This window comes from Ammospiza caudacuta, chromosome 9, assembly GCF_027887145.1.
Source record: "Ammospiza caudacuta isolate bAmmCau1 chromosome 9, bAmmCau1.pri, whole genome shotgun sequence".
NCBI lineage: Eukaryota > Metazoa > Chordata > Aves > Passeriformes > Passerellidae > Ammospiza > Ammospiza caudacuta.
Window position 1 is genome coordinate 36,761,920 of NC_080601.1, and position 26,068 is coordinate 36,787,987.

At 43.9% G+C, this 26,068-nt stretch overlaps 1 protein-coding gene across 4 annotated transcripts in view; it reads left to right on the top strand.

The window, feature by feature from the left end:
* Positions 1-26,068, top strand: part of DOCK1 (dedicator of cytokinesis 1) — a 278,248-nt gene that overhangs the window by 175,454 nt on the left and 76,726 nt on the right. For all 4 annotated transcript variants that reach the window (XM_058810726.1, XM_058810728.1, XM_058810727.1 and 1 more), the window contains exons 30-32: positions 20,758-20,836; positions 21,299-21,399; positions 24,199-24,257. In XM_058810726.1, the coding sequence (XP_058666709.1) occupies positions 20,758-20,836; positions 21,299-21,399; positions 24,199-24,257 (239 nt within the window). The remainder of the gene's footprint in view (positions 1-20,757; positions 20,837-21,298; positions 21,400-24,198; positions 24,258-26,068) is intronic.

Below are 26,068 nucleotides of genomic sequence, written 5' to 3' on the forward strand. Positions count from 1 at the left end.
GAGGTTTTCTAGTGCTGGTCTCTGTTTGTCCACTGGAACACAGTGATAGCCATTTCAATGTGGTACTGATCATTGTGTGGATCTGAATTTCCCTACACAAATTCTTCAGATGTCATTGGGAATAATTTGACTTTTGTTGGGTTTTTTGCTTGTTTGTTTATTTCGCATTTTTTTAGGTTGTTTTTTTCTGGTTTTTTTTTTTTTTTTTTTTTTTTTTTTTTTTTTTTTTTTTTGTTGTTGTTGTTTTGCCCCCCTTCTGGATATTGATTAATTGCTTGTGGTTTGATTAATGTATGTATTTTTTTACTCTCTGAGTGCTGCATTTCAGCTGTTGAGTGCATGAGCAAACTGCTCATGGTACAGCCACAGAATCCCAGCATGGTTTGGGTTGGAAGGACCTTAAATCCCATCTCATGTCAGCCCCTGCCATGGGCTGGGACACTTCCACTATCCCAGGTTGTTCTACAGCCCATCCAAGCTGTGATCTATTACTGCGACCTGCGTGGGTCGCTGGTGGTGAGAGAGAGACGGTGAATCTTGTTTCTTGAATCAGAAGGCTTTATTTATTAAGATATTATATATAATACATTATTACTATACTAATAGAATATAGAGAGAGGTTTGCAGAGCTGCTAGCTAAGCTGAGAAGAGATAGAAAAGAACCCACAACAAAGTTGTGGCCAAGGACTCAGTCCCCTGGCTTGAACTGGTGATTGGCTCTTAATTATAAACATAGAAAATGAGCCAATCAAGGTGAATCCTATTGCATTCCACGGCAGCTGATAATAATTGTTTACCTTCTCTTCGGGGGCCTCTGGCCTCCCGAAGACGCAGAAATCTGAAAGAAAGGATTTCTGTGGAGAAATGTCTGCGACAGTGATCCAACAAGGATCCTAATTTTTTATTAACTTTTATATACACACAAAAGAAGAAAATAATTAAGAATTAAATCTTGGTCACCCATTTTTTTTCTCCTCCATGGCAAATTTTTCTTAGACTAATATCTTTGTGTTGGTTATACAGACTTACATTTCAAACTTAAATTTACGAGATGTTGTTACCCTACCATGTAAATTTTTTCATCTGCAATTAATAGGATAATTAAAATGTTATGTTTATGAAAATAACTTTTTTCCTGGCTGGGATATTCTGCAACTCACTCACCAGCACTGGCTCTGGGTTTCCAGGTGGACATTGTGTCCTTGAGCTCTCCTTGACTGCATTAACATTTGCTTTGTCCATTGCCAGCCCACAAAACATTAAACATTCCCATTTTTCCCTGAGTCATAAATCCCTGGCTCTGGGAGTGCTGTTGGGATGGGGGAAGTGCTGAGGCTGCTGAGCTGCCCGGGAGCAGAGCACAGGACGGGGGGGACACAAAGTGCAGCTCGTCCCCTCAATCCAGCAGCAGCACCTGGAGCCTGCACTTTGGTTATTCACACCCGAGCCAGGGCAGCTCAGAGAGTGAAAGGAAAGAGGAAATGGAAGCCCAGGTTTTGAAAAGAGTGAATGGAATTTGTGCTCAATGTCCTACTCTATGGATCATTAGAGGGGGGAAAAAAATGTGGTTTTTCCTTGCTCTGTGAAAAGCTTTTTGCACAAGTTGTTTTTATCCTATTTTAAATTTATTTCCCAGATACAGAGGTAACATGGCACAAGTGAATAATTTCATGCTTCTTTCTCTTTTATCAGTAACTCAGTGTAAATACTTCTCTTTTTTTTTGTAATGAGATTTTGGTGAGTTATACTGCTGTGAAAGAAATCTAAAAAGCAGCACAAAATTCTTCCGAAAAAGTTTGAAAAGAAAAAAGAAGCAACAACTTGTAAAACTTCCTCATCCCTGCAAGAATTTATGTCTGCACGTACCTGAGCCAGTATTCAGGAGCTTTGCTTGAAGCTTGGCAAGGAATCCAATAGAAATGCAGGAAAACTTCTCAAGAAATCAGATTCTGCCATGCAAATTCACTGGATTAAGAAGGATGTGATTTGTGAAGGTTTTAAATTTTAACCCTTTTTTCTTTTCGTTTCTCGTTCCATTTGGGAGGCTGAGTTATTGGAAGGCTGAGAAAGGGACAGATTTAATGTCAGAATTCAGGTGTTTCAAGGCACAAACGTGGAGAATTGATAGTGCAGGTGTCAGGAGGGACGCCAGCAGTCAAGGCACGGTGGTGTCAAGCCAGCAGCCAAGGTTTGAAATGTGGTGCAGCTCATTTTGGGGTGTGCTGCAGGCTCTGACAGACACAGGCTTCCAGAAAATGGCCATAAATTGTCCACACAGATGTTGCCTTTGGGCCCAGGGGCTGCTGTAAGAGGATGTGCTGTGATAAATGCTGAAAAAAGGGTTTGTAGCTCCATTTGAGGGCTCTCCAGGAGATCAGAGGGGTTTTCATAGCAGGGCTGGGGTCAGTGCCCATCCTGGAGCACAGGAGAGCAGGGTGGGAGATCCTTCTACATGAAAATGGTGTAAAAATGAGATTTACTGATAGTATTGAGGCTCAGGAAAGAATTTGCTGGTCCATAAATCTCCCTGTCAGGGAGCAGCCAGGGTGGGGTTGGGCTCTGCTTGCAGGGAACAGGGACAGGACAGGAGGACATGGCCTCAGGCTGTTCCAGAGGAGGGTCAGGTTGGATATTTGGGAAAATTTCTTCACAGAAAGGGTTGTGAAGTGTTGTAACAAGGTGTGGAGGGCAGTGCTGGAGTCCCCATCCCTGGGAGGGTTTCAGAGCCCTGTGGATGTGGGAACAGTGGTGACCATGGTGGTGGTGGTGATGGTTGGGCTTGATGATCTCAGAGGCTTTTTGCATCCATATCAATGATGATTCCATGATTCAGGGATTAGTCAGGCTGCAGTTTTGATTCTTTTAATTTGCATTTCCCTTTTACAGCAGTCTTTGAACTGATTCTGAGGCTGTGGCAGAGAGCTGGGAGTGAGCTTGGTGTAAACCCCAACCTAAGGTTCAAGAAATCAGTGATTTCTTTATCAGGAATTCAGAATGTGGTTTTCCATTTTCTGTGAATTTTAATCTATAATGTTCTAATGACCTTTTTTCAAGAACATTTTATCATGGTGCCTCATTTATCTTGCCAAAAGATATTTTTATTTTTTAATGTGATGTTAAAAGTCACACATAAATTTGATCTTCCATTCACAGTCCACTTACTTAACTGGGTGTTTGATTTAAAGGTACTTCTGGCTTGAGAACGATTTAAAGGTACTTTTGGCTTGAATTCAGGTAACTTCAAATATTTTTTGAGGTAATTATCACACAAATATCAATGGCAAATGGGCCAAATATGATCTTGTGGGCAAGAATATATTTATAGAATTTTATTCCTGCATTTTATGCTGAAAAAACATCCATTGGATTTGTTACTCAAGCAACTGGGCATTGTGGGAAAATTAAACTTTGCCAACTTTTTCAGCTCTTCTTTGCTAAAGGGCCATTGTCAAAGATGCTTTGTTTGCCATAAAGAAAGATTTGTAGTGACAGTTTTATATAACAACAATAATATTAATTTGAATTATTTTTGGAAGAATCTCGGAGCAGCTGGGGAAGATCATCTGCATTATGTTGACCTTACAGATGTTCGAGTTGATTCATGAAGGAATGAAGTAATTTGCCTGTGCCCATGCAGTGAACAACTAGCAGTGAAGAATAGGAGTCAGCTCATAGATTATTTTCACATGGAATGTTCAGCTCCATTTTGATAATTTGTCCATTTTCCCTAGGAATATTAACCCATTTCTCTGCTGAAATAGCCCAGTTCACATCTGAGGCGTAAAAGCTGAAAAAATATTTAAAATTGTATGCAAAATTAAGGAAGGTTAATGTAATGCTTAGTTTTTTAAGGTCAGCAAAGGTGTGGGCAAATATTTGCCCCAGAGAATCCATTGGCTTGTGAATTTTTGGGGAGTTTAACCTTGGTGGTCATGGAATTGTCAGAGAATTATGGAATGATTTGGGCTGGAAGGGATCATCCCATTCCACCCCAGCCGTGGCAGGGACATCTTCCACTGTCCCAGTGTCCAGCCTGGCCTTGGGCACTGCCAGGGATCCAGGGGCAGCCACAGCTGCTCTGGGCTCTCAGTTCCTTCCCAATATCCCATCCATCCCTGCCCTCTGGCAGTGGGAAGCCATTCTTATAAACAATAGATTAAAAGTCATAAAAATCTGTAGGTAAAGCTCTGCAGAGGCTCCTTTTCCTGAGGAAGAAGTGCTTCTGGAATAAATAAACCCCAGTGGATCCCATCCCCTGGCACAGCTGGAGAGCTGCCCTTCCATGAAGGAGATGTGCACTGAAAATGTTTGGGATTTTTTTTAAATCTAAACTATAAATGTGTAAAATGATCACAGTGTGCCTCCCTGCAAGAACCCACATCCAACTGGAAAACCCCAGCCACAGAGGCTTGAAGAGAAGAGCAGAAGAAGTTTGACTCTGTAACATTTATTTCAAATTAATTTTCTGCCATCCAGCTCCAGCAGTTCATTTTTCCTACTGAATGGGATCTAATAAGACCTAATAGGTGATAAATCAGTTTCCCACTTTTGGGCATTAAGGAACTGCAGTGCTGTGTTCTGCTAGAGCAGGAAGGTCTCCAGCTCTCTGTTCCACAACAAGCAGGGCATTAAATAGTCTTAAATCATCAGCCTGTCCCTTCCTCAGCTCCAGGACCACTCCTGAGGCTGGGGAATTTCACAATGAGGGATCATTCTTTATGGCAAACTCTGTAGCTGCGAGCAAAGCAATTTAAAAAACACTTTAGGAGAGTGGTTCCTACATCCTGCTCCTGTTACAAATCACTCGGCCTTGGTGTTTACAAAATCTGCAGTTTAACTAATACAGATGGGTTATCAAATTATCCTGATGGAAACAGATAGAGAGGTTGTTTCCTATCAACAGTTCCATTAGGAACTAACAACAAAATGGGATTATTTACTCAGCATCTATTCATTCCCACTAATTTGGCACAGCGTTATTAGCACTGAAGCTTTACATGCAAAACACTCCAATTCTTGGGGTAATTTGATAATGCAAGACACGTTCCTGATCCATCACTTCATAGGATGGCTCCTATAAACCTGTGTTTTAACAACCAGTCCTTACCCAGCTCTTCCGTGGCAAAGCTCATCCATCCCAATTAGGAGCAGCACCAGCTCTGGAGAAGGTTTAGATGAGCCTGGGCTTTATTGTCCTTGGGTCTCTAGCCCACACTCCAAAGGATTTATTGTTCCAAGGGCTTTTTTTTCCCCAAATTTAAATCTGAGCAAGGCTTAAGGAAGGTTCAGAGCTGCTGCAGGTCACAGCAAACGGGTTCACCAGATCAGCTGGTTAAAATAACTGGGTTGCCTCAGTTGGTTTAAGTCACACAAAGCCATACAAGGCTTTCCCTGAATCCAGGGGGGATGTTTGCACAAAGTCCTTTTTTGCAGCAGTATTTGGGAAGTGAAACGTCCAGCAGAAAGATGGGGATCAGGAATGATCAGTGTTCAGCCCAGAGAGGAGAAGCTCTGGGGAGACCTAAGAGCCAATTCTGACCCTGAAGGGGCTCCAGGAGAGCTGCAGAGGGACTGGGGACAGGGATGGAGGGACAGGACACAGGGAATGGCTCCCACTGCCAGAGGGCAGGGCTGGATGGGAGATTGGGAGTTGGGAATTGTTCCCTGGCAGGGTGGGCGGCCCTGGCACAGGTGCCCAGAGCAGCTGTGGCTGCCCCTGGATCCCTGGCAGTGCCCAAGGCCAGGCTGGACATTGGGACAGTGGAAGGTGTCCCTGCCCATGGCAGGGGTGGAATGGGAAGATCTTTAAAGTCCCTTCCCGCCCAAACCAGTCTGGAATTCCATGGTTTATGGTCAGCAGAGTCCTTCCTTGCATGTGGTACTTGTCAGCCCAGTCCCAGCAGGTTTTGGAAGAAATTCCCCTGGGATGAGGAGCTTCCCATGTGTTTGTCCTGCCCTGAGTCAGATAATTCTCTCTGGGCAGGGATGTGTCCATTGACTGCCCTGCACATAAAAGCAGAAAATATTGGATTCAGCTGGAGAGGAGGAAGGGAAGCACAGCTTTGCTTCTCACCCTGATCGATCCCGCTCTTGTGGGTGCTGAGACTTCTTAAAGGAGAAAATGAAGTTTCAGATGTTGTCAGAGGCAGCAGTGAAATTACCTTTGCAGTTCCAGCTGAGTGAGCCAAGTTTTATTTATTCTCTAAAACCAAGCAGAAGATAAAACACTCACACCCTGTATTTTGTTTGTACATCATCAGAGCAGCATTTTCCTGCTCGAGGATTAACACCAATTGTGCTCGGATTTGTTATTTACAGGTTTCACCTCGGAGCACCTTGCCTTTATTGAGTAGGAAAATCAAAAATTGCCCTTGCATGACATAAAGGCAGAGATTTAACATGGGAGGTCACTGGCTGCTCAGTGGCACCTTCTGATGTACAAAGTGGGGTCAACACAAAACGTTTCTGTTTCAAAGATGTTCAACACCCTGTGAGTTCCAGCTCTGCCAGACCTCTGCCCTTCCTGCTAGGGCATCCCCCATCCTCTGCAAGAGGGGCTGGAGGGTGGCCAGGGAAGGGAATGGAGCTGGGAAGGGGCTGGAGAATTCCTGAGGGAGCTGGGAAGGGAATGGAGAATCCCTGAGGAGCTGGGAAGGGAATGGAGAATCCCTGAGGAGCTGGGCAGGGGCTGCAGAATCCCTGAGGAGCTGGGAAGGGAATGGAGAATCCCTGAGGAGCTGGGCAGGGAATGGAGAATCCCTGAGGAGCTGGGAAGGGGCTGCAGAATCCCTGAGGAGCTGGGCAGGGGCTGCAGAATCCCTGAGGAGCTGGGCAGGGCTCACCTGGAGCAAAGGAGGCTCAGGGGCCCTCGTGGCTCTGCACAGCTCCTGCCAGGAGGGCACAGCCGGGGGGAACAGGGACAGGAGCAGAGGGAACGGCCTCAGGCTGGGCCAGGGCAGCTCAGGGTGGATTTTGGGGACAATTTCCTCATGGAAAGGTTTGTCCAGGCCTGGCACAGCTGCCCAGGGCAGTTTGGAGTCCCCATCCCTGGAGGGATTCAAAATCCATGTGGATGTGGCACTTGGGGACACGGCACAGTGGTGGCCTTGGCAGTGCTGGACTCGATGATCTTGGGGGTTTTCCCGGCCCAAATCATTCCGTCGTTTTCTGTTATTTTTGCTGCATTTCCCTGGCTCCGTGCAGGGCTGGAGCAGGTGGAGTAGGTCAGAGGTTATCAATAGAATCATGGAATTGCTCAGGTCAGAAAAGCCCTCCAAGACCACTGAGTCCAACCATTGACTGCCAAGGCCACCTCTGCCCCGTGTCCCCAAGTGCCACATCCCATTGACTGAGTGCTGTTGTCATTAATTTAGGCAAAGCAAGGTGTTAAAGTACTGGTGTGAGTTCCAAACTTCTGTAAATGTGTTTTAAAGGAATTCTGAAAGAAACCAAGTAACCCTCCCAACTTCCTGTGCTGTCCAAAGCAGCTTCAAAAAAAAAAAAAATCTGTGTTTGTCACAACCTGAAATTCCCTAGCAGGAGTCAATTTAAACAGCTGTGACCACCCTGTAATTATGATTTGTCACAGACTAATATTTACTTTTTTCATTCATTTAAAACCCCATTTGTTTTACTGTGTACAAATTAAGAACAAAGTGTCACGTTGGTCCCTGAATGCATAATTGCAATTAAGGTGGTGTCTTGCAGAAATAATACACGGAGGGTTAATTTGGACCACGAGCTGGTTTTAATTCTGCCTTTGTGTTTCTCTACAAGTGAATTATCCTAGGGTGGCACAGGGAAAATCACAGTTATTTGTAGCTGGGCTCTAACGTAGTGGTTTTAATGGGAGTATTTTTAATGAGGGCTTGTAGCCTGAATTGTTGATGAAAGGCAGATTAGTTCTGTTTGCTCATTCCATGAGAGGTGAGAGGCTCTGAGCAGGGTTTGTGGCCCCAGTTGGGAACTGTCCTGAAGGAAATTAGGGAATTTCTGATGAAAATGTCAACACATGAAAAGTTCAATCACAGGAGGTCTCTGCACAATTTCTGTTTCTCCCCTTTTTAGTGACATTTGGCTCTTAAATATTTGATGATGCATTGAGAATAAAAATATGATATATAAAAATATTACATATTTTGTAATGAATTACAAATGTGAGTGACTGTGACCTAAATGAACACACTCCCTGTTACAGGAACAGCATTGGAGTGGTGTCATCATTTAATTCTCTCTTATGTCTTGGACTAAATCACAATTTTTGAAGCTGATTTACACCATTAAATCCTGTGTGTGGGGTAGAAAAGCATCTAACTTAAATGATAAAGTGAGAATTTCCCAATTTTAATACAGCAAAATTAATAATAAGGTAGATATATATTTTTTTAAAAAAACCACAAACCTTTTACTATTTTCCCCAGTAAAAGTTAAATGACTCAACCTAAACATCAAGGAGGAAAGGCAATTATTTCTTAAAAAGTGAGAGAAAAAGGAAGAAGGTCTTAAAATATGCAGAAAAAAAATCTTTATCTCAGATGACACTTTTAGGAAAAAAAGTTAAAAAATTGAAATCTTTTGCAATGATTTATGAAACTCATATTGCATGTTTTCTTTGAAAGTACTGTTTTTAACTGAAAACCAGGCAGAAAAAGCAAATTCCTGAATTTCTCAATCCCTAGTTCTTCCGCAGTGACTCTCAAACCTCTTTGGCCTCTGGGTGTGATCCACAGCAAAAGCTTTTTGTGTGGCTGCTGTAACACTGAAGCTTTGGGTTGTAACACCATAAATCATATCCCAGGTTTGTGCTGCCACTTTCAGTATCCTTTGGGATTCATTTTCAGGGATCAATGTCTGGATATTGCTGATGTTAAAGATGAAATTACTTAAAATCTGGACAACCTGTGTGTGCCATTCTGCTTTTAATTTCTCTGGAAAAAATCCAGGAAATGGAGCTTTTTACCTTGTATAAACCTTTGATCCTATTGATCATTGCTGGCCTAGATCACTCCTGGCTGCTGCCAGCCTTTCCATAATTTCTGCTGCAGATGGAGCTGAAAACTCTGGCAAAACAAGCATCAATATCCATTGGAAAAGCAGATTTTTCTTTGCCCTTCATGGGTCATTGGATGCCAGAATCCCTCTGCATCCCAGTGTTAGTACCTGCATCCCTCTCAGCTCATTCCCAGCTTTGTTAGGCCCAGCTTTGCTGATATCCTGAGTTTTTGGTGACCAGGCAGTGCTGCCCATCCCACATGGGTGCTCTAGCATCACTCAAGGCAGGGATGAAGGAATTGGGAATTGTTTCAGTCCTGGAATGGTGACTTTGGAGCAGCCTGGGCTGTGGAACATGTCCCTGCCCATGGAATGGGATGATCTTTATGGTCCCAAACCATTCTGGGATTCTCTAATGCAATCCCATAAAATGAGGATGGCTTTAGGTGTTACTCCATACACAAGCATTGGGTGAAAAGAATCAACCTGAGCATTTGCTTTGGTTGTGTTTTATGGGTGAGAAAATCTCCTATCAGGACTAATCTAAATTTTCCCCCATTTAGGTTTTTTTGCTTCTATGAGCCCATCAGATAATTGCAGTCTACTCCCAGAGAAGTTGCTGGTTTTCAGAGCCATTGGCATTATAAATCTTCTATCTAGAGAGAGCCAAACTGTGTAATTCAGGCCAGGGAAGAAGAAAAAAGGAGCAGAAATGGTGCAGAAATGCTATTTGGGCTTTGTACCCAAATCTACTTTGCCCCAGTGCAGCAGAGCCAGGCCAGGGGCACTGATGGTTGTGAAGGGACTGCCTGGTTGTCTGGTCCTTGTGAGGCTCACGAGTGTTTTCCACATGGGAATTAACTTCCCTGGCACTGCCCCCTCCTGTGTGCCCTGTGGGATTGCTGGTGCTCCAATGTGCTGGTGTCCAGCTCCCCAATTCCAAGGAAATAAGCCTTGCACAGTTTTGGAAATTCTCTTATTGCTGTGTCCATAGTAAAGCAAACTTTTCCATGGCTCTGCCTTGGGAAGGGAAGAGTTCACCCAAGGGCAGGTTATTGCACTGTCTCAGACTCACCTGTCAGAAATCCAGTTTTAGCCCTGTGGTGCTCCAAAGCACTGTGTTTCAATAGCCACAGAATCTCCTGTGGTTCAGCAATTGTTTGGCCAGGCAGCATCATTTAGTAGCTTAAAGAGCCTTCTTGGGATTAACAGGGGGAGTGAAATTAAAGTATTGCATAAAAGGAATCACAGAGAACCTGATTTCAGAGGATGCCTGAATGGTTTGACTTGGGAGGGACTTTAAAGCCCATCCAGATCCCCCCCTGCCATGGCAGGGACACCTTGCACTGTCCCAGGCTGCTCCCAGCCCTGTCCAACCCAGCCTTGGACACTTCCAGGGATCCAGGAGCAGGGAAGCATTTACATCCCCAATTCTATTTCATTGCTTGTTTGATGCAAACCCCTTTTTATCCCAGCCTTTGTCCCATTGACACACTTGGCTGTGGTTTTGTGACCCTGACTGTGTTTGCCTCTTGGGCTTTGATTTCAGCAGGCAGAAACTAATCCCCAGCTGGGAAATTCCTGGCAGGATTGGCATGTCCAAGGCAGCACTGAATCCTGCCTGGAGCCCAACAGAGACTGCAGTGCAATGTGCTGGTGTTCACAGGGTCCCAGGATGAGGGCAGAGACGAGGATCTGACTCCATGTTTCAGAAGGCTGATTTATTATTTTATGATATATATTATATTAAAACTATACTAAAAGAATAGAAGAAAGGATTTCCTCAGAAGGCTGGCTAAGAATAGAGTAATAAAGAATGATAACAAAGGTTTGTGGCTCGGACTCTCTGTCTGAGCCAGCTGGCTGTGATTGGCCATTGATTAGAAACAACCCCATGAGACCAATCCCAGATGCACCTGTTGCATCCCACAGCAGCAGATAACCATTGTTTGCATTTTGTTCCTGAGGCCTCCCAGCTTCTCAGGAGGAAAAATCCTCAAGAAAGGATTTTTCATAAAAGATGTCTGGGACAGTGCAGCCCCCACACCTTGGTGTGGTCCCTGCAGAAAGGCTGCAGGGGATCTGTTTGTGGGGTTGGCATGTCCCTCTGCTGCCCTGCAGAACAGATAACCCCACATTATAAATGGCATTGTGTGCCCTGCCAGGCTGATTTTTGTGCTGGGACTGTTTGTGGGGTGTGCTGGGTGATTTAACCCTTCCCACAGAGCCAGAACTCCTGCTCAGACCCACTGATGGGCTGGGCTCCTGTGACTGGCAGGTGTTGCAGCATCCTAATGAAGCATTTATTGCACTCCAGAGATATCAGGCAGGGTGCCGAGGGAGCCCTGGGAGAGCAGCAAAGTAAGGATCTTGTGCAGGGGTTGGTCAGGCAGGGTGCTGAGGGAGCCCTGGGAAGATTTCTTTTATGCAATACTTTAATTTCACTCCCTCTGTTAATCCCAAGAAGGCTCTTTAAGCTACTAAATGATGCTGCCTGGCCAAACAATTGTTGAACTACAGGAGATTCTGTGGCTATTGAAACACAAACAGTGCTTTAGAGCACCACAGGGCTAAAACTGGATTTCTGACAGGTGAGTTTGAGACAGTGCAATAACCTGCCCTTGGGTGAATCCTCCCCTTCCCAAAGCAGAGCCATGGAAGAGTTTGCTTCAATGTGGACACAGCAATAAGAGAATTTCCAAAACTGTAAAGCAGGGATCCTGTGCAGGGTTGGCAGCTGGGTGCTGGTGGAGCTCTGGGAGAGCAGCAGAGCAGGATCCTGTGCAGGGTTGATCAGGCTGAGGGAGCCCTGGACGAGCAGCAGAGCAGGATCCTGTGCAGGGTTGATCAGGCTGAGGGAGCCCTGGAATAGCAGCAGAGCAGGATCCTGTGCAGGGTTGATCAGGCTGAGGGAGCCCTGGAAGAGCAGCAGAGCAGGATCCTGTGCAGGGTTGGCAGCTGGGTGAGGTGGGCAGGAGGGCACAGGAGGCGAGCACAGCTCCCGTCTCGCTTGGCTCCCTCCTTCACACAGCCCAATGCCTCCCTGAAACCTTCTGTGTCACTTTAATATCTGAGAGCCACCCTTTGGATCAAGCACAGGCTTACCTAAAGCTGCAGCAGGATGGTGTTTCACTTTGCAGCATTAGTGTTCCCTTCACAGAGCTGCCGGCGGCCGTGGCACAGCCCTGCAGAGCAGCTGCTGCGGTTTATCCCACTCATCTCTTAAAAGAAATCACATTTTAACCTCTTCCCAGGGAGTCTCTGCTTGCTGGGGAGATGGACTCCAGTTGTGTGAAGGTTCAGCTCTTCTGGGCATCGCCTCTGTGCTTGTGATTGCTTGGGTTGGAAAAGAAAAGTCATAGTAAGGCATTGGGGTAATTCAGCTCCCATGGAAACTTTCTGCCATCAGAATGAACTTCACATTTTGGGGGAAACTTCAGCAAATGGAATTTCTGAACAACCCTGATTGGTGACCCCAGCACTGAAGAGGTGATAACCCAACCTTTGCAGATTGCTTTCTTTTTCCTTATTGCTATTCTCTGGTGGAATTTGATAAATTAAGTACCAGCAGGAAAAAAGGGAGATTCTTTTCCAAGCAACATCAGGACATTTGTTTAGCCAGGTGCAATTGTCTTCCCAGTTGATGGCAAGATGGATGAGAATGCCAAATAATTTGAAATGTAGCAGATCAATTCTATTGATTTATCCATAAGTAGCTAAAGTGGCCTTAATCACCTGCAGTATCCATGGAAATGGGGAAGGAGCAGGGGCCAGTGCTGGCAGCATGGCAAGGGAGGCTCCCTTGCTGCAAACCCTGCACTGCCAGGTATTTGAAAACATTTTGCCAAATTCAGCCAGAACTTCCATGCTTTACAGGAAAATTTGCCTGGGATGTCCTTTCCCAACCTTTCCATGAATTACTTCGCTTGTAGTTACTTCTCTTTCTGGAGTTTGTAGTTACTTCAATTACTCTTGCAGTTACTTCTCTTTCTGGACTGACTGTTTGTGTGAAAAGCAGTGCAACAGGGGGAAAAAAACCAAAAAACCAACCAACTTCTTCTATATTGATTTTTACCTCTGGAAAAAGTGGTTGGATTCCTTTGTGATATCAAGTCAAAAGAAGAACTGAGGTGAAAAGCTGGGTGGTGAGGCCCTGGCACAGAGCGGCTCCAAGGCCAGACTGGAGCACCTGGGACAGTGGGAGGTGTCCTTGCCATGGATGGGCTTTAAAGTCCCTTCCCACCCAAACCCTTCTGGAATTCTCTGATCTTTGCAAGGGGAATGTGATGATTTCAGTTCCTAGCAAAGGCTTTCTGCATTTTACTGAGCATTGCACTACAATGAAATGCTTGTTTAATAACTCACCTGATGGCACAGATCCCTTCCAGCAGCACTCCAACAAATTACATTTGTTTGAAATTACAAGCTCTGCTGGGAGTTTTTGCCAGCTGCCACAATAGAAAGTCTCTTGGAATTCAGCAAGTCTGTCTCCTTTAGAATAATAACTTTGGAGTAGAGGAATAGTATCACTGTCCACTTGCAAGAGATGCTACTTTGCCAGCATTGTAGCCTTAGCTAAAACCTCCTAAATTAAATTGTCTGCTAGCATTTCCATTAGAAAACGTAATCTCCAAGCTTTTATTGCTCTGCCATAAAATTCTCCAGGTGCTAAAATTGAGTATGGACAGTTCTATCCATGGAGATAAAATTCCAGGAGGCAAAGTTGCTTTGGGAAAGAGGACAGAAGACTAAAACCTCTTCTTTCCTGCACTCAAAGTCATCCAAAACCCACAGCTGAGACCTCAGACGTGTAGACAAGGCAGGAGCAGAGTGAGGGCAGTCAGATCCATGGTTACCCAAGCAGATCCAACCCTTGGAGGGACCAAACCCCACCTGGCCACAGCCCTGAGCTTGCTCCAGAGGCAGCCTGGCCACAGAGCCCCTTGTGCCCGCTGGTTGTTGGTAGTCAGCCCACAAGTTTGTCCTTCAGCGTTTGTAACTCAGTTATTTTTCATTCATCTGTCCCCTTTGTTTCAGAGCGCACCAGCCCGGAATACAAATGAGGGGAGAGCTATCAATGATCAGAGATAATGTGCTAAAGCTGGGGCTGAAATATTTGTTAGAAAATAGGTTAATAAAGTGACATGGAGCACCTGTGCTGCTGTGGAGCAGGCATTATGAGGAGATTATGCTAATGTGGGTATTTAGTAGCAAGTCTTCTTTGGGATTACTCTCTGCTATTATCATTCTCAGCCAAGGAATTGTAATTCAAAAGGCAGCAAATGATCAAGGATTTAGGTTTTATTCTTTTTTTTTTTTAAGTTTTGACTGCTCTTTAGCCTGCTGAATTAGAGGATGTTGCAAGGAATCTTTTAAACACTTTTTAAATGTTCTTGAAGAGGAAGAGGTGGAATGGGCAGGGATGTGTAAATGTAAAGAAGTGTTGAATTAAATTAATTTGTTAGTGGTGAGCAGCTGGTAGGCCTGGAGGTGCAAAGGCAGGTGAGGAGGGAGAGAAAAAGAACTAAATTTGGGAAAGGAGAAAACTGGGGGAGATGCAAGGGTTACCTCTAGGGTGAGCCATGAAATGACTTGGAGTCTCCTATGGTGAGACACTGGTGAGACACCCCAAATTCTGGGGGCAGTTTTGGACCTTTCTCAACCAGACAAACATGGAGGGGCTGGAGGGTGTCCAGGGAAGGGAATGGAGCTGGGCAGGGGCTGCAGAATCCCTGAGGAGCTGGGAAGGGAATGGAGAATCCCTGAGGAGCTGGGAAGGGAATGGAGAATCCCTGAGGAGCTGGGCAGGGAATGGAGAATCCCTGAGGAGCTGGGCAGGGAATGGAGAATCCCTGAGGAGCTGGGCAGGGGCTGCAGAATCCCTGAGGAGCTGGGCAGGGGCTGCAGAATCCCTGAGGAGCTGGGCAGGGGCTGCAGAATCCCTGAGGAGCTGGGCAGGGGCTGCAGAATCCCTGAGGAGCTGGGCAGGGGCTGCAGAATCCCTGAGGAGCTGGGCAGGGCTCACCTGGAGCAAAGGAGGCTCAGGGGCCCTCGTGGCTCTGCACAGCTCCTGCCAGGAGGGCACAGCCGGGGGGAACAGGGACAGGAGCAGAGGGAACGGCCTCAGGCTGCACCAGCAGACATTTAGGTTGAATACCAGAGAAAATTTCTTTTTTTAATCCATAAATAAGAAAAAAGCTGTTTAAAACAGCAAGAGGGATGAGGGGTTTGAGGTGAGGGCTCAGAGAAGGCTTTGCTGGGCTGTTGGTGCCTTCCTAAGCCTTTCTCGGGTTTGGGTTCTCTCTGGGGTTTCCAGTCTGGGGCTGTTGTTTCCCACCCAGACAAGAGAAGAGACTCTGGCTCCCATTGGCACAGGGAATTTGTCTCCCAGAGAAGCGGAGCCCAGGCATGGGGAGCATGATGATGTGCAGGAAGGCTGATCAGCTGCAATAAAGCATTCATTATCCTTCCATCTAAATTAACTAAAATGACATCATAATAGTGCCTTTTAGAACCTCACTGCAAATTCCCTCTCTTTTATCAAATTATCACCTAAACCAAAATTATTTTAAGCCGTGTCTGTGTATTCTTGTTTAGATAATCATTCTTCCATTAAGGAAGTCATTTTCTCATTCTTTTTCCTTCTTTTTTTTTTTTTTTTTTTGATGTTTGCTTAAGGAAAAATAGTGGGGAGGACATTGCTAGTTTGTATTGTTTCTTTTTCTGTCAGAAATTTTCCTGTCAGAAATCTTTTGCATAAACACTCACAGTGTAAATCCAAATCCTTGGGTACTGGGGCTAACTAAATAATGTGCCAAATGGCATAATGGTAAAAGTATTTCCACTTTTGAAATATTTCTCTTTAGATTATTCCTCCAGAGCAGTATTTCTGCATAGGCAGTTGGATGGGTGTTACATCCTGCACCCAACTTTCCTCAGCTCCTGGAGCTCCTGCAAATACTTTGCAAGTGTCAGAACTGAGTGAGAGAAAACGGGGCACAAAATGTTTTTAAACATGAACAAATCAGGGCACTTGACTAATTAGGAGGGAGAAGGGCAGAATAAAAAGTGACTGAACCTGAGAAAGGGCTAAAAAATGAGTTGTTTGGCACAGTGACTCCTGTTCCATTTATAAATCAAATCCCTCTGTCCCTCCTTCATTTACAAGTGCCACTGGAAGTCAGGGTTTGATGTATGTTCCCACCTCCTGGAGGCAGTGAGGTTGTTTGGAGGGAAAAAAGGACCTTTTGGAAAACTGCAGAATCCAGCCATTAATTTTTGCTCTGTTTGGTGAAGCAGTCTCTGCATCCACAAACCAATTAGGCACCTCTGGGCCCAGTGGAGGTGAATAATAATCAATAACAGGAAACATTCCCAGGAGCCAGGGGTTGAAATTGGAGTCAGTTCATGAACCAGCAGCACACTCCTGGATGGATGAACTCTCTCTGGAGTGAGAGCCAGAAAGGGCAGAAATTACTGGAGAAATCAGAACTGCCTGAGGCAGGGCAAGGTGAATGGACCTGAGCTGGTCACTGAGATTGGGTCACCTGGATTTTTGGGTTTGTTTTTTTGAGAATTTCGGCATTTTATCACCTGTATTTCCTAATTTACCTTTGCCATAGTTTCTCCATCTCCTTTTCCCTGCCTTCTCTCACCTGAGCTCCCAGCCATAGTTTTATATCATGTTCAGAAGGTGGTGGGCAATTCACTGTTCTCCTGGATCATGGAGAGCTGAAACAGGTCTGGTCAGGAAAGGCATAAACAGGGATCAAATGCCAAAAATTCCTGGTGACAGAGAAAAGGTTTTGGGGACACCTTAAAGTCTCTCTCAGGGGCTCCAGGAGAGCTGGAGAGAGACTTTGGACAAGGGAAGAAAAAGGAGAAAAGGCTTTAAGCTGAAAGTGGGTGGATGTAGATGGGATATTGGGAAGGAATTTTTGGTTGTGAGGATGGGGAGGAGCTGGGATGGAATTCCCACGGGGCTGTGGCTGCCCCTGGATCCCTGGCAGTGCCCAAGGCCAGGCTGGAGCCCCCTGGGACAGTGGGAGGTGTCCCTGCCATGGATGGGGTGGGAATGGATGGGATTTAAGCTCCTTTCCAACCAAAATGATTCTGATTCTGCTCTGTGGAATGTCTCTAAACACAGAATAAGAGGACAGTCCCTGCCTCAGAGGATCAAACTACAGCAGAAATATCTGGATGCCCTTGGAGCCATCCTCACCCCCCTTCCCCAGGGCTCACACAAAAACCTCCTCTGTCCAGGCTGTAGATTTTGTTCTTTGGTGGATTTTTATGCCCTTCTTTCTTCCACATATCCTGAAGTGACTTCCTTCTGTAATCATATTCCTTCTATTCCAATCACATCATAGAAAATGTTAATTTCCTGCTTTTAATTGGGTTGATAAAGTCTTTTGTCTCACAAATCTTTCCCAATACATTTGGATTAGGTTTTGTTGTCTTACATGCCAGCACAGTCCATTGTGTTGGGTTCCAGGCTCTGAACTTCTCCCTTTTTCAAAGTTTAACTTCTGTGGCTCTTCCTGACATGGATGATAAATTCTTTTGTTCATTGAAACTGAATTTCAAGAAGAGCACTTCTTTTTATGCACACGCAACTGGGAGCCAATCTTGGTTATTAATTACAGCGAGATAAGGGCTGGCACTGCAAGGGATGCTCTCCAGCTGAGAGTTTGGATTATTTATCCCTTGGCCCAGTGATGTCCAAGTCCACCTTTTATCCTTGAGAGTGTTCCAGCAGCCAGTTCCTTTCTTCTTCAGTACAGAACTGTTGCTTTTGGGTTAATTCCACTTATTCTGAAGAGCCACTTCTTGCTTCATTTTCCGTTTTCTCCAACTTTTGACAGTGAAGTTACTGACAATTGTCAGGACCTGCTTTGGAGGAGGAGGATTTAACTGGAATGTTAAAGTATTTCGGCTTCCTCTTTCATTTTTTATTTGGGCATAAACCTGAACCTTTTTTATATTCATGAGTTGCAGCAACTTCCCAGGTGATAACAAAGCATTGCCCAGCTTCCAGCCAAGAATTCATCCGGCAGGAGTTTTTACTGTGGAAATTCTCTCTGCAAAGTAGTGATCTTGCAACTGGCAACTTCTTCTTGTCAATATTTTAATAATTATATTTTAAACATTAACTTCATTCGATAATAAACATCCTAATTTTTCTGTTTTCTCTTGGCACTGGAGGTGCTGAAACATCCTGCAAAGTGCTGTGAGGTTTGCATGACATTTGATTTGCAAATGAAGATAGACTGTAATAATAGTTGTAGTAGTGGGAGTAGGAGTAGTAGTAGAAGAAATAATAATAATAATAATAATGATGATGATGATGATGATGATGATGTTGTGATTATGATGATGTTCTGTTGACTGTCACTGGAATTTCTCCACTGACCTATGTAGGAAGTATTTTATCCAGTCACAGAAAGATTGATAAAAAATAAATTAGGACTTCAGTAATTGAAAAATCAACATTAAGTCTCTCCATCTCATCTTTGGGATATTCTTTTATGAAAAATTGGAGGAATTTCTGGCTTCCTGAACCCCCCTGATGCCCAGGGGTTGTTAAATTCCAGCTCCAGTTGAACTCATGTTCTATGCTCTGCTCCTTTTCCAGTGGCAAACACAGCAGAATTTGTATTATTTATTCTTTGTTGGTATTCCCTGGAATTAATATAAAGGAAAAATGAGAGTTACAATTTAAAGGAAAAGAATGGATATGAAGTAATGAGATTGTGCCAAAGCTTAATTAGATGGAGCAGATTGAATACATTCCAGTGATGTCTTCAGGCAGCATCATTAAGCTGGAGGCACAATCCTGCCTGAGTTGAACCAGTTTTATGTCCATGAGGAAGCAGCCTGGGATGGCCCCTGCACCACGTTCAATTGTTAATTTTGGGGGAAGATTTACAGATCTCCTGGTATTATCAGCTAACAAAAGCACAAGGCAAAGCAGGGCTAAGGAGGGGATGAAACTAGTGACTGTGTGATCACACAGATAAGCTCGATTTCAATCTTGGTTTGTGCTACAGCTCAGTAATTGAATCACAGATCTCCAATCCATTTATTTTGGAGCAGTGCAGGGTGTTCATTTGTGTGCTGGAGCCAGCTCCTTTGTAAAATCTCTTAATGAAGTGCTTGCCCAAAACACTGACAAAGACACGGAAGGGCTGGAATTCCTCCTTGGCTGTGCTGGGTGCAAGTGCAGAGATGTCTCTGTCAGTTATAAATAATAATATTATGAAACACACACACATATATATATTTGTTTGTTTATTTATTTATGTATATTTGCTTATGTCTTAAAAATTTCATATTTTAATTCTTTTTCTGTTTTCCTTTCTAAATTGAATTTTAGTTTTCCCACTTAGATCCTTTCTTTCTCCTCCATAGTTCTGCCATGGGGATGATCTAACCTTACACTACAGATACATCCCAGTGGCATCAATTTTTTCCCTTTATTAATTTCTTTCAATATATAAATAAATAAACTCTCTTATTTCAATATATAAATAAATAAACTCTCTTAGCATCCTGATAAATTTATGTACATATTGAAATATTTATGAATGTATGTACATATTGATATATTTATATAAATACATCAATATGTTCATAAATAATCGCTTGGCAACATATTGCCCATATATAAATATTTATAAATAATGTCTGTTTCCATCATGTTGGATTATCTGGAGGCTTCTTTTCTCTTGGATACCAAACTTTCAGCTAAATATTAAATTTTTTTTCAGGAGAAATTGCTAAATATCTGAAATTCAGTACAAACCCTTTCTAGCTGGTTTGTTTTAAATAATTCTGCCCTTTTTTTTTTGTTTTTAATTGGCCAGCCTGAAGGAAAATAATATTTTTATTTGCAGCACTGAACTTTCTTTTTCAATATTGGTTTTGGGGGTGGGGAAAAAGCAAACCCAGAACATGTCAGGAGGGGTTTTCATCATTTTGGGGGACTTTGAGGAGACACAAATCTCTCCCCCAGCCTGCTCCGAGGAGCAGCTCGTTTGTCTGGGCATTAGCTGGCAGCTGCACAGCATAAATTTGGAGTTTGCAGGGGGAATCTCATGTTTGTTTTGAAAATGGAGATCAGGCTACCAAGGAATAATCAGTTTCTTTTTCAGCACCATGAATATGTAGTGCCCTACTTCTCCTGTGCCATTTGGTTTTCTCTTTCAAGCTTGTCAGGCCAACTCCTTTTGCAATTTAAGAGGTGTTTTGGAAACTCTAGAAGCTGCAGTGGGTACTGAATTAGCATTTTGGAAATAGAGCAGTGAACAATGTTCTAAAGACTGTCCTTCAGCAGATTTTCTGTTGTGCCATAAGTGGAGAGGTTTTTTGTCATGTGTTTAAAAACATGTTTTTCTTGACTTTAAAGTACAACCTGTTGCACGTCTGGCTTAGACACAACACTGTAACTTTAAAAATTTCTGTCTATATAGTGCTAATAAACTGAATTTTTAATGATCTCTTGATTATGAAAAGATATTTTAAAGACAAGTGATTTTATCCCAAACACTCCCTCTGTTTCTGCATATGCTAATTTACTTGATTAATTTGGAGAACATCTGCATAGAATTCTGTACACTTACCAGTGGTGAGATCACACTGCTTTTCAAGTATCAGCCTCAAGTTTCACTTTCCAGACAGACTCGGATTTTGTGTCTAATTGGGATGCCAAATATACAAAGGTACCCCAGAAGTGTGTAATTATGTAATTTTCTCTTGATCTTTCAGAGTCTTCCTGCGAGCAATTAATCAGTATGCAGATATGCTAAACAAAAAATTCCTTGATCAAACCAACTTTGAGTTACAGGTAAGAAAAAGCTCTCAGCTTGAGTGGGATAAATGATATTAATGTAATAAATTTCTGCCCTGTGTAGTTTTGGTGGGTTTATTCATGGTTTATTCATGGCTGTGAGCCCCAGTTATCCCAGTTAAATCATTCCAGGCTCAGCAGGTGCTGTGATCCATTCCTGACTTGTGGGTCTTGTCACAGAATCACAGAATCACAGCAGGGTTTGGCTTGGGATTCTGCCTGAATCATCAAAACACAAAGAATTGGGATTTGTAGCTGCGAAATATTTGTTGGAAACATAAAGGCAACTAGGAGCTGTATTAAGAATTTATCAAGAAACACCATCTCCGTGGTGTCTGTTCTTTTCTCCTTTAAATATTTATGTGCATAATTTAGAGACTTTAAGTTGTTTTGTAGGTGTGTAGAGAAACATTTCAAAGAATTAATGGAATTTCTTCTTGTCATTTTGGGGGCTTTCAGCTCTGGAACAACTATTTCCACCTGGCTGTTGCTTTTCTCACACAAGAATCTTTACAACTGGAGAATTTTTCAAGTGCTAAAAGAGCAAAAATCCTTAACAAGTAAGTCCTGCTCATCATCTAAATCATGGCCAAGAACTCGAGGTCTATTGCCATAATTTCACTTTAATTTCTTTGCTAAATCTATTCAAATTGAGATGCAATCAGGGGATAATGAAAGGTTGGGCTGAAAAACATGAATCAAGTGTTGGTGTGTTTCTGCCCTGGCATGGAGATCTGAGTTTCACCATTCATTAGGGATGAATTCAGTGTTTGCTGCTGCAGGATGCTCAGAAAGTCAAGATTCTCATGTCCACATGTTATAAAACTGCATTTTGAAAGCACTTCAGCTTTGTGCTGCTTCTGATCTCATTTTAAGAGCATTTTCTGCTCTTTATTGTCATCCCTGACTTTGTTGAGGGAGTTTTGGTGCTCCAGCCTGTTCCACTGGGCTGTCCCTGAGCGATGGGTTGGGGTGGGTGCAGCCATTTCCTCCTTCTGGGGGATCGTTCCCTGTCCCCAACCACCCCACAGCCATCAGAGTCCCACAGCACAGGAAAGCTGTCAAAAGGAGAAAACCGCCTGGAAATGAGAGTGGAACATGAAGATTCTGTTTAAACAGAGGGATTAATGGTGGAAAAGCCTCTAAGATCATGGAGTGCAGGGCCACCACTGCCCCAAGTCCCCCAGTGCCACATCCTTGCAGCTTTTAAATCCCTCCAGGGAGGAAAACTCCACCTGAAGAACCAATTCCAATGCCTGACCACCCTCTGAGTGAGGAATTTTTTCAATTCTCCATTTAACCTCCCCTGGCACAACTTGAGGCTGTTTTCCCCTTGTCCTGTTGATATTTCTCCTGCCTTTTATTGGTGTTCCACAGTAGTGACCTTATTATTACTGAACTAAACACCAAGCTCTGAAAAGAGCCAGTGTGGTGATTTCAGACAGAGTGTGTGGATTCTTTTTCTATTTGGGAAGAGCAGCTGGAAAAGCCAGGTGTTCCCACAGCCAGTGAGGTCACAAAAATGGGGAATTTCCAAGCTGTGATTCCCTGAGCAAGCACATCTCAGGCTTCTGGTGTGTACATTGAATAAAATGTGTCTATATAGAGAAAGAAAATGCACTTTGTATCCCTTCACCTTCCCAATCCAGGCCTTTATTATAAGAGAACTCCCAGAGTTCATCACTACTGCAGTGATTTGGTTTTAAAGAGTTTTTGCTCGTGTGGCTTCTGGGTTTTGACCAGAAAATTCAGGAAGGGCTCCACACCCCATCCCTTTTTATGGGAGCCAAGTTTTGCCCTGCAAACTCCACCACTCCCTGCTGAGTTGTGAGGTGTTTCCTTTGGAAGCTCTGCTCTACCTGAGCCTTGAAAGAGAATTTTAAAGCACTTTAGGATCTGCTCTGCCTGGGACCTGTGGGGCTTCCTTGATGAAACAGGAATATTTACAAGTTCAGTGGAAAAGTGGTGTCAAGCAGAGCTCAAGGTTTAGGGCTTGTGCTATAAGTACCATAAATAACATTATAGATAAAGGGTTTTTTACAGAAATTGAGCTGGTGTTGCAGGGCCAGGTGTATTTTATTTAAGGAAATTGAGTTGGTATTGTGAAGGCAGGTATATTTTATTTAGGAAATTGAGATGGTTTTGCAGGTAAATTTTATTTAATTAAATTTAGAATCCCTTTGCTCTCTCTGCCCAGCACCTACAAGAGCATTTTAGTCCAGCTCAGACTCCTGACCTGAACAAAGAGCCAAAAGCTGAGCTGGAATTGGGCTGGAAATTGCTGTCAAATACATTTGTGGGCTGATAATTCCTCTTTATCAGGATGAGAACCACAGGCACAAATTTTCTTGGAGTGATTTCTACAATAAACAGAGCAGTTTATCTCACTGAAGGAATTCAAGGAAACAACAGGCATTTCTCACTGCTAATATAAGTAAATAAATTAGGTAATTTGAAGTGGTTGCTTAATAAAGTTTACAAAATTGTAAATCTTTGTTTATAATGAATTTGCAAATTGTTATTTTCAGTTTAATCAGGTTTTGGAGACAGGAATCAAGACAATAAATTTGAGATTCAATAAATGCATGGTCTGGAGGCACTTTCATTGCTGTGTGAAGGCACTTCTGTGTCAAAAGGGATGTAATTAATCATTTAATTCAATATCACACTCACCCATCTTTTTAAGTACATATTTCAATTAAAACATCAAATATTTAATAATTAAAATTTAATTGTTGTAATTTGTAGGTTTTGCTAAACATTGCATTTAAGCATTAGATAATAGCAGATTCTTAATGATGCAGAAGATTCCCTTTAATCCATATTAATGACTGGGTGTCTCACTGTTATCCCCCAGAAATCCTACAAGTTGCCAGCTATTACAGTTTGGCTCATCTTATTTAAGTAATGATCTTTAACTTGCAAATATTCCATGTAGCAAATGCATCCTTGGAGCTCGTTAGGGTTCTGATCCCATCATTAATGAAGGTTTTGGGATGATTTCCACTCATTAAAGCTTTTCTGGGGAGTGGGAGGGGAGGACAGTGACCCTGATGGGACACGGGAGGTGTTGGTGCACAGCTTTAGGGTGGGTGGGCTCCCACCCCTGCCTGGGACCGTGGAATGTTGGCATTGTGGAGGCTGGAAACCTTTTTTCCCCAAATTTTGATGTTGGCAGAAGCATTGCTGAGCTGGTGGGGGTAGCCAGGTAATCTCAGTAGTGTGGGTCCCATTTGAGAACCTGTTCTGGAGTTTCTTCCCCTTTTGAAGGCTGTGGATCTGATTTAGAAATGGGATTTATCTGCTTGTAGGTCTTAGATTTCTTTTGTTTTAATGCTGGTTTTGTTTTCCTTTTCAAGGTATGGGGACATGAGGAGGCAGATTGGGTTTGAGATCAGGGACATGTGGTACAACCTGGGTAAGTACCTGAAGCATGTGTTCCCCTCAGTGTTCCCAAAAAACCATTTAGAGGGATATTCCTGGAAAAATTCAGTGCCAGGTTGGATGGGACTTGAGCAACCTGCTCTATGGAAGGTGTCCCTGTCCAAGGAATGAAATGTCTTTGGTGTCCCTTCCAACCCACACCATCCCATAACTCTCTAAAATGAATTTGCTTTCTCTTGGAATAAAAAAATGCCTGCAGAAAGCTTTTAGAAATCAGGTGATTTAAGAAATCAAGCCACCTCTGCACATTTAATTCACCATCTGGGTAGGCACATCACTCTTGTTAATATTTATTTGCCTGTGTTTTTGTGGGTTTCAGCCTCTTGCTGAACACAAAGCCATTGTTATGGTGATACCTATTCAATGGGGCTTTTTCCCCCTTAAAAATATCTATATACACACATATTTATATTTACTCACTTGAAGATGCAGTACCTGGAACTGTAGCACAATGGATGTGTCCAAGGCTTCTCAGTACCTCAGCCTGGAATTCTGCATAAACTCTGCTTTTCAGCCTTGCTTGGCAGCCTCAGTGACTCAGGAAAGCCTGAAAAGTTGGAGCTCCTTGGAGCTCGTGGGTGAGTGAGGCAGCTCTGCCCCTCTCCAGCCTGGGCTGCTCCCTGGCAATAATTTGCCTTTACAGGGATTGAATTTCATGAGAAAGTCAGTATTTACTGTGACCTGAGTGTGCTCGTCTGCCAGATTTCATTTTCCTGAGCTTAACAGCACAGACACTTCAGCTCTTCTGAGTTTTATCAAAACTTCCTTAAATGATCAGAAATAAAGCGTTTGCCACTTCACTTCTATCTCTGGCTGAGCTGTTGTTGCTGGGAGTTGAAAAACCCCAGCATTTCTAAGAGAAGAGAGTGCCAAGGGTTCATAAGTATTTGATATCGCAGAATTTGCATCCTATCTGCTGGAATGATGAGAAAGGGCTTCAGAGAGCAGCTGAGTTCACTTTTATTGGAAGCATCTTCGGTGAATTAAGTGTCTGGAGAACAGATTAGAGCTTAGTGCACGGCTGAGATGTGACTTGACAGTCAGGTAATAAAATCAGTGTCGTGCCTGCTGCTGCATCAGCCAGCGTGGGCTGCTGGCAGCCTCTGCTGAGCAATTAGCCAAACCCATCCCTCCTCCAGCCCCACAGTCCTGGAGCCATGGAATTGGTGAGGTTGGAAAGGTTGGGAATTGGTGAGGTCTGAGGGCACACCTGGAGTGCTGTGCCCAGCTCTGGCCCCTCAGTTTGAGAGGGATCCTGGGACACTGAGCACATCCAGAGGGGCTGGAACACAAACCCTGTGAGGAGCCCCTGAGGGAGCTGGGGGGGCTCAGCCTGGAGAAAAGGAGACTCAGGGCTGCCCCCATCACTCTCACAGCTCCTGAAAGGTGCCTGTGCTCAGCTGGGGCTGGGCTCTGTCTGCAGCAGCACTGACACAACCAGAGCACACAGCCTCGAGGAAATACAGGTTGGATATCAGGAAATAGAGTGATAAAGTTGTGGAATGGCTGCCCGGGGAGGTGGTGCAGTCCCCATCCCTGGGTGTGTTTAACAGAGCCTGGATGTGGCACTGGGGGCCAGGGTTGAGTTGAGGTGTTGGGGCTGGGTTGGACTCGATGATCTTGAAGGTCTCTCCCAGCCCAGAGATTCTGTGAAAAGGTCGAGCCCAGCCCAGAACTGCCAAGGCCAGCACTGCCCCATGTCTCCAAGTGCCACATCCACATGGATTTTAAATCCCCATCTCCAGGGATGGGGACTCCAGCACTGCCCTGGGCAGCTGTGCCAGG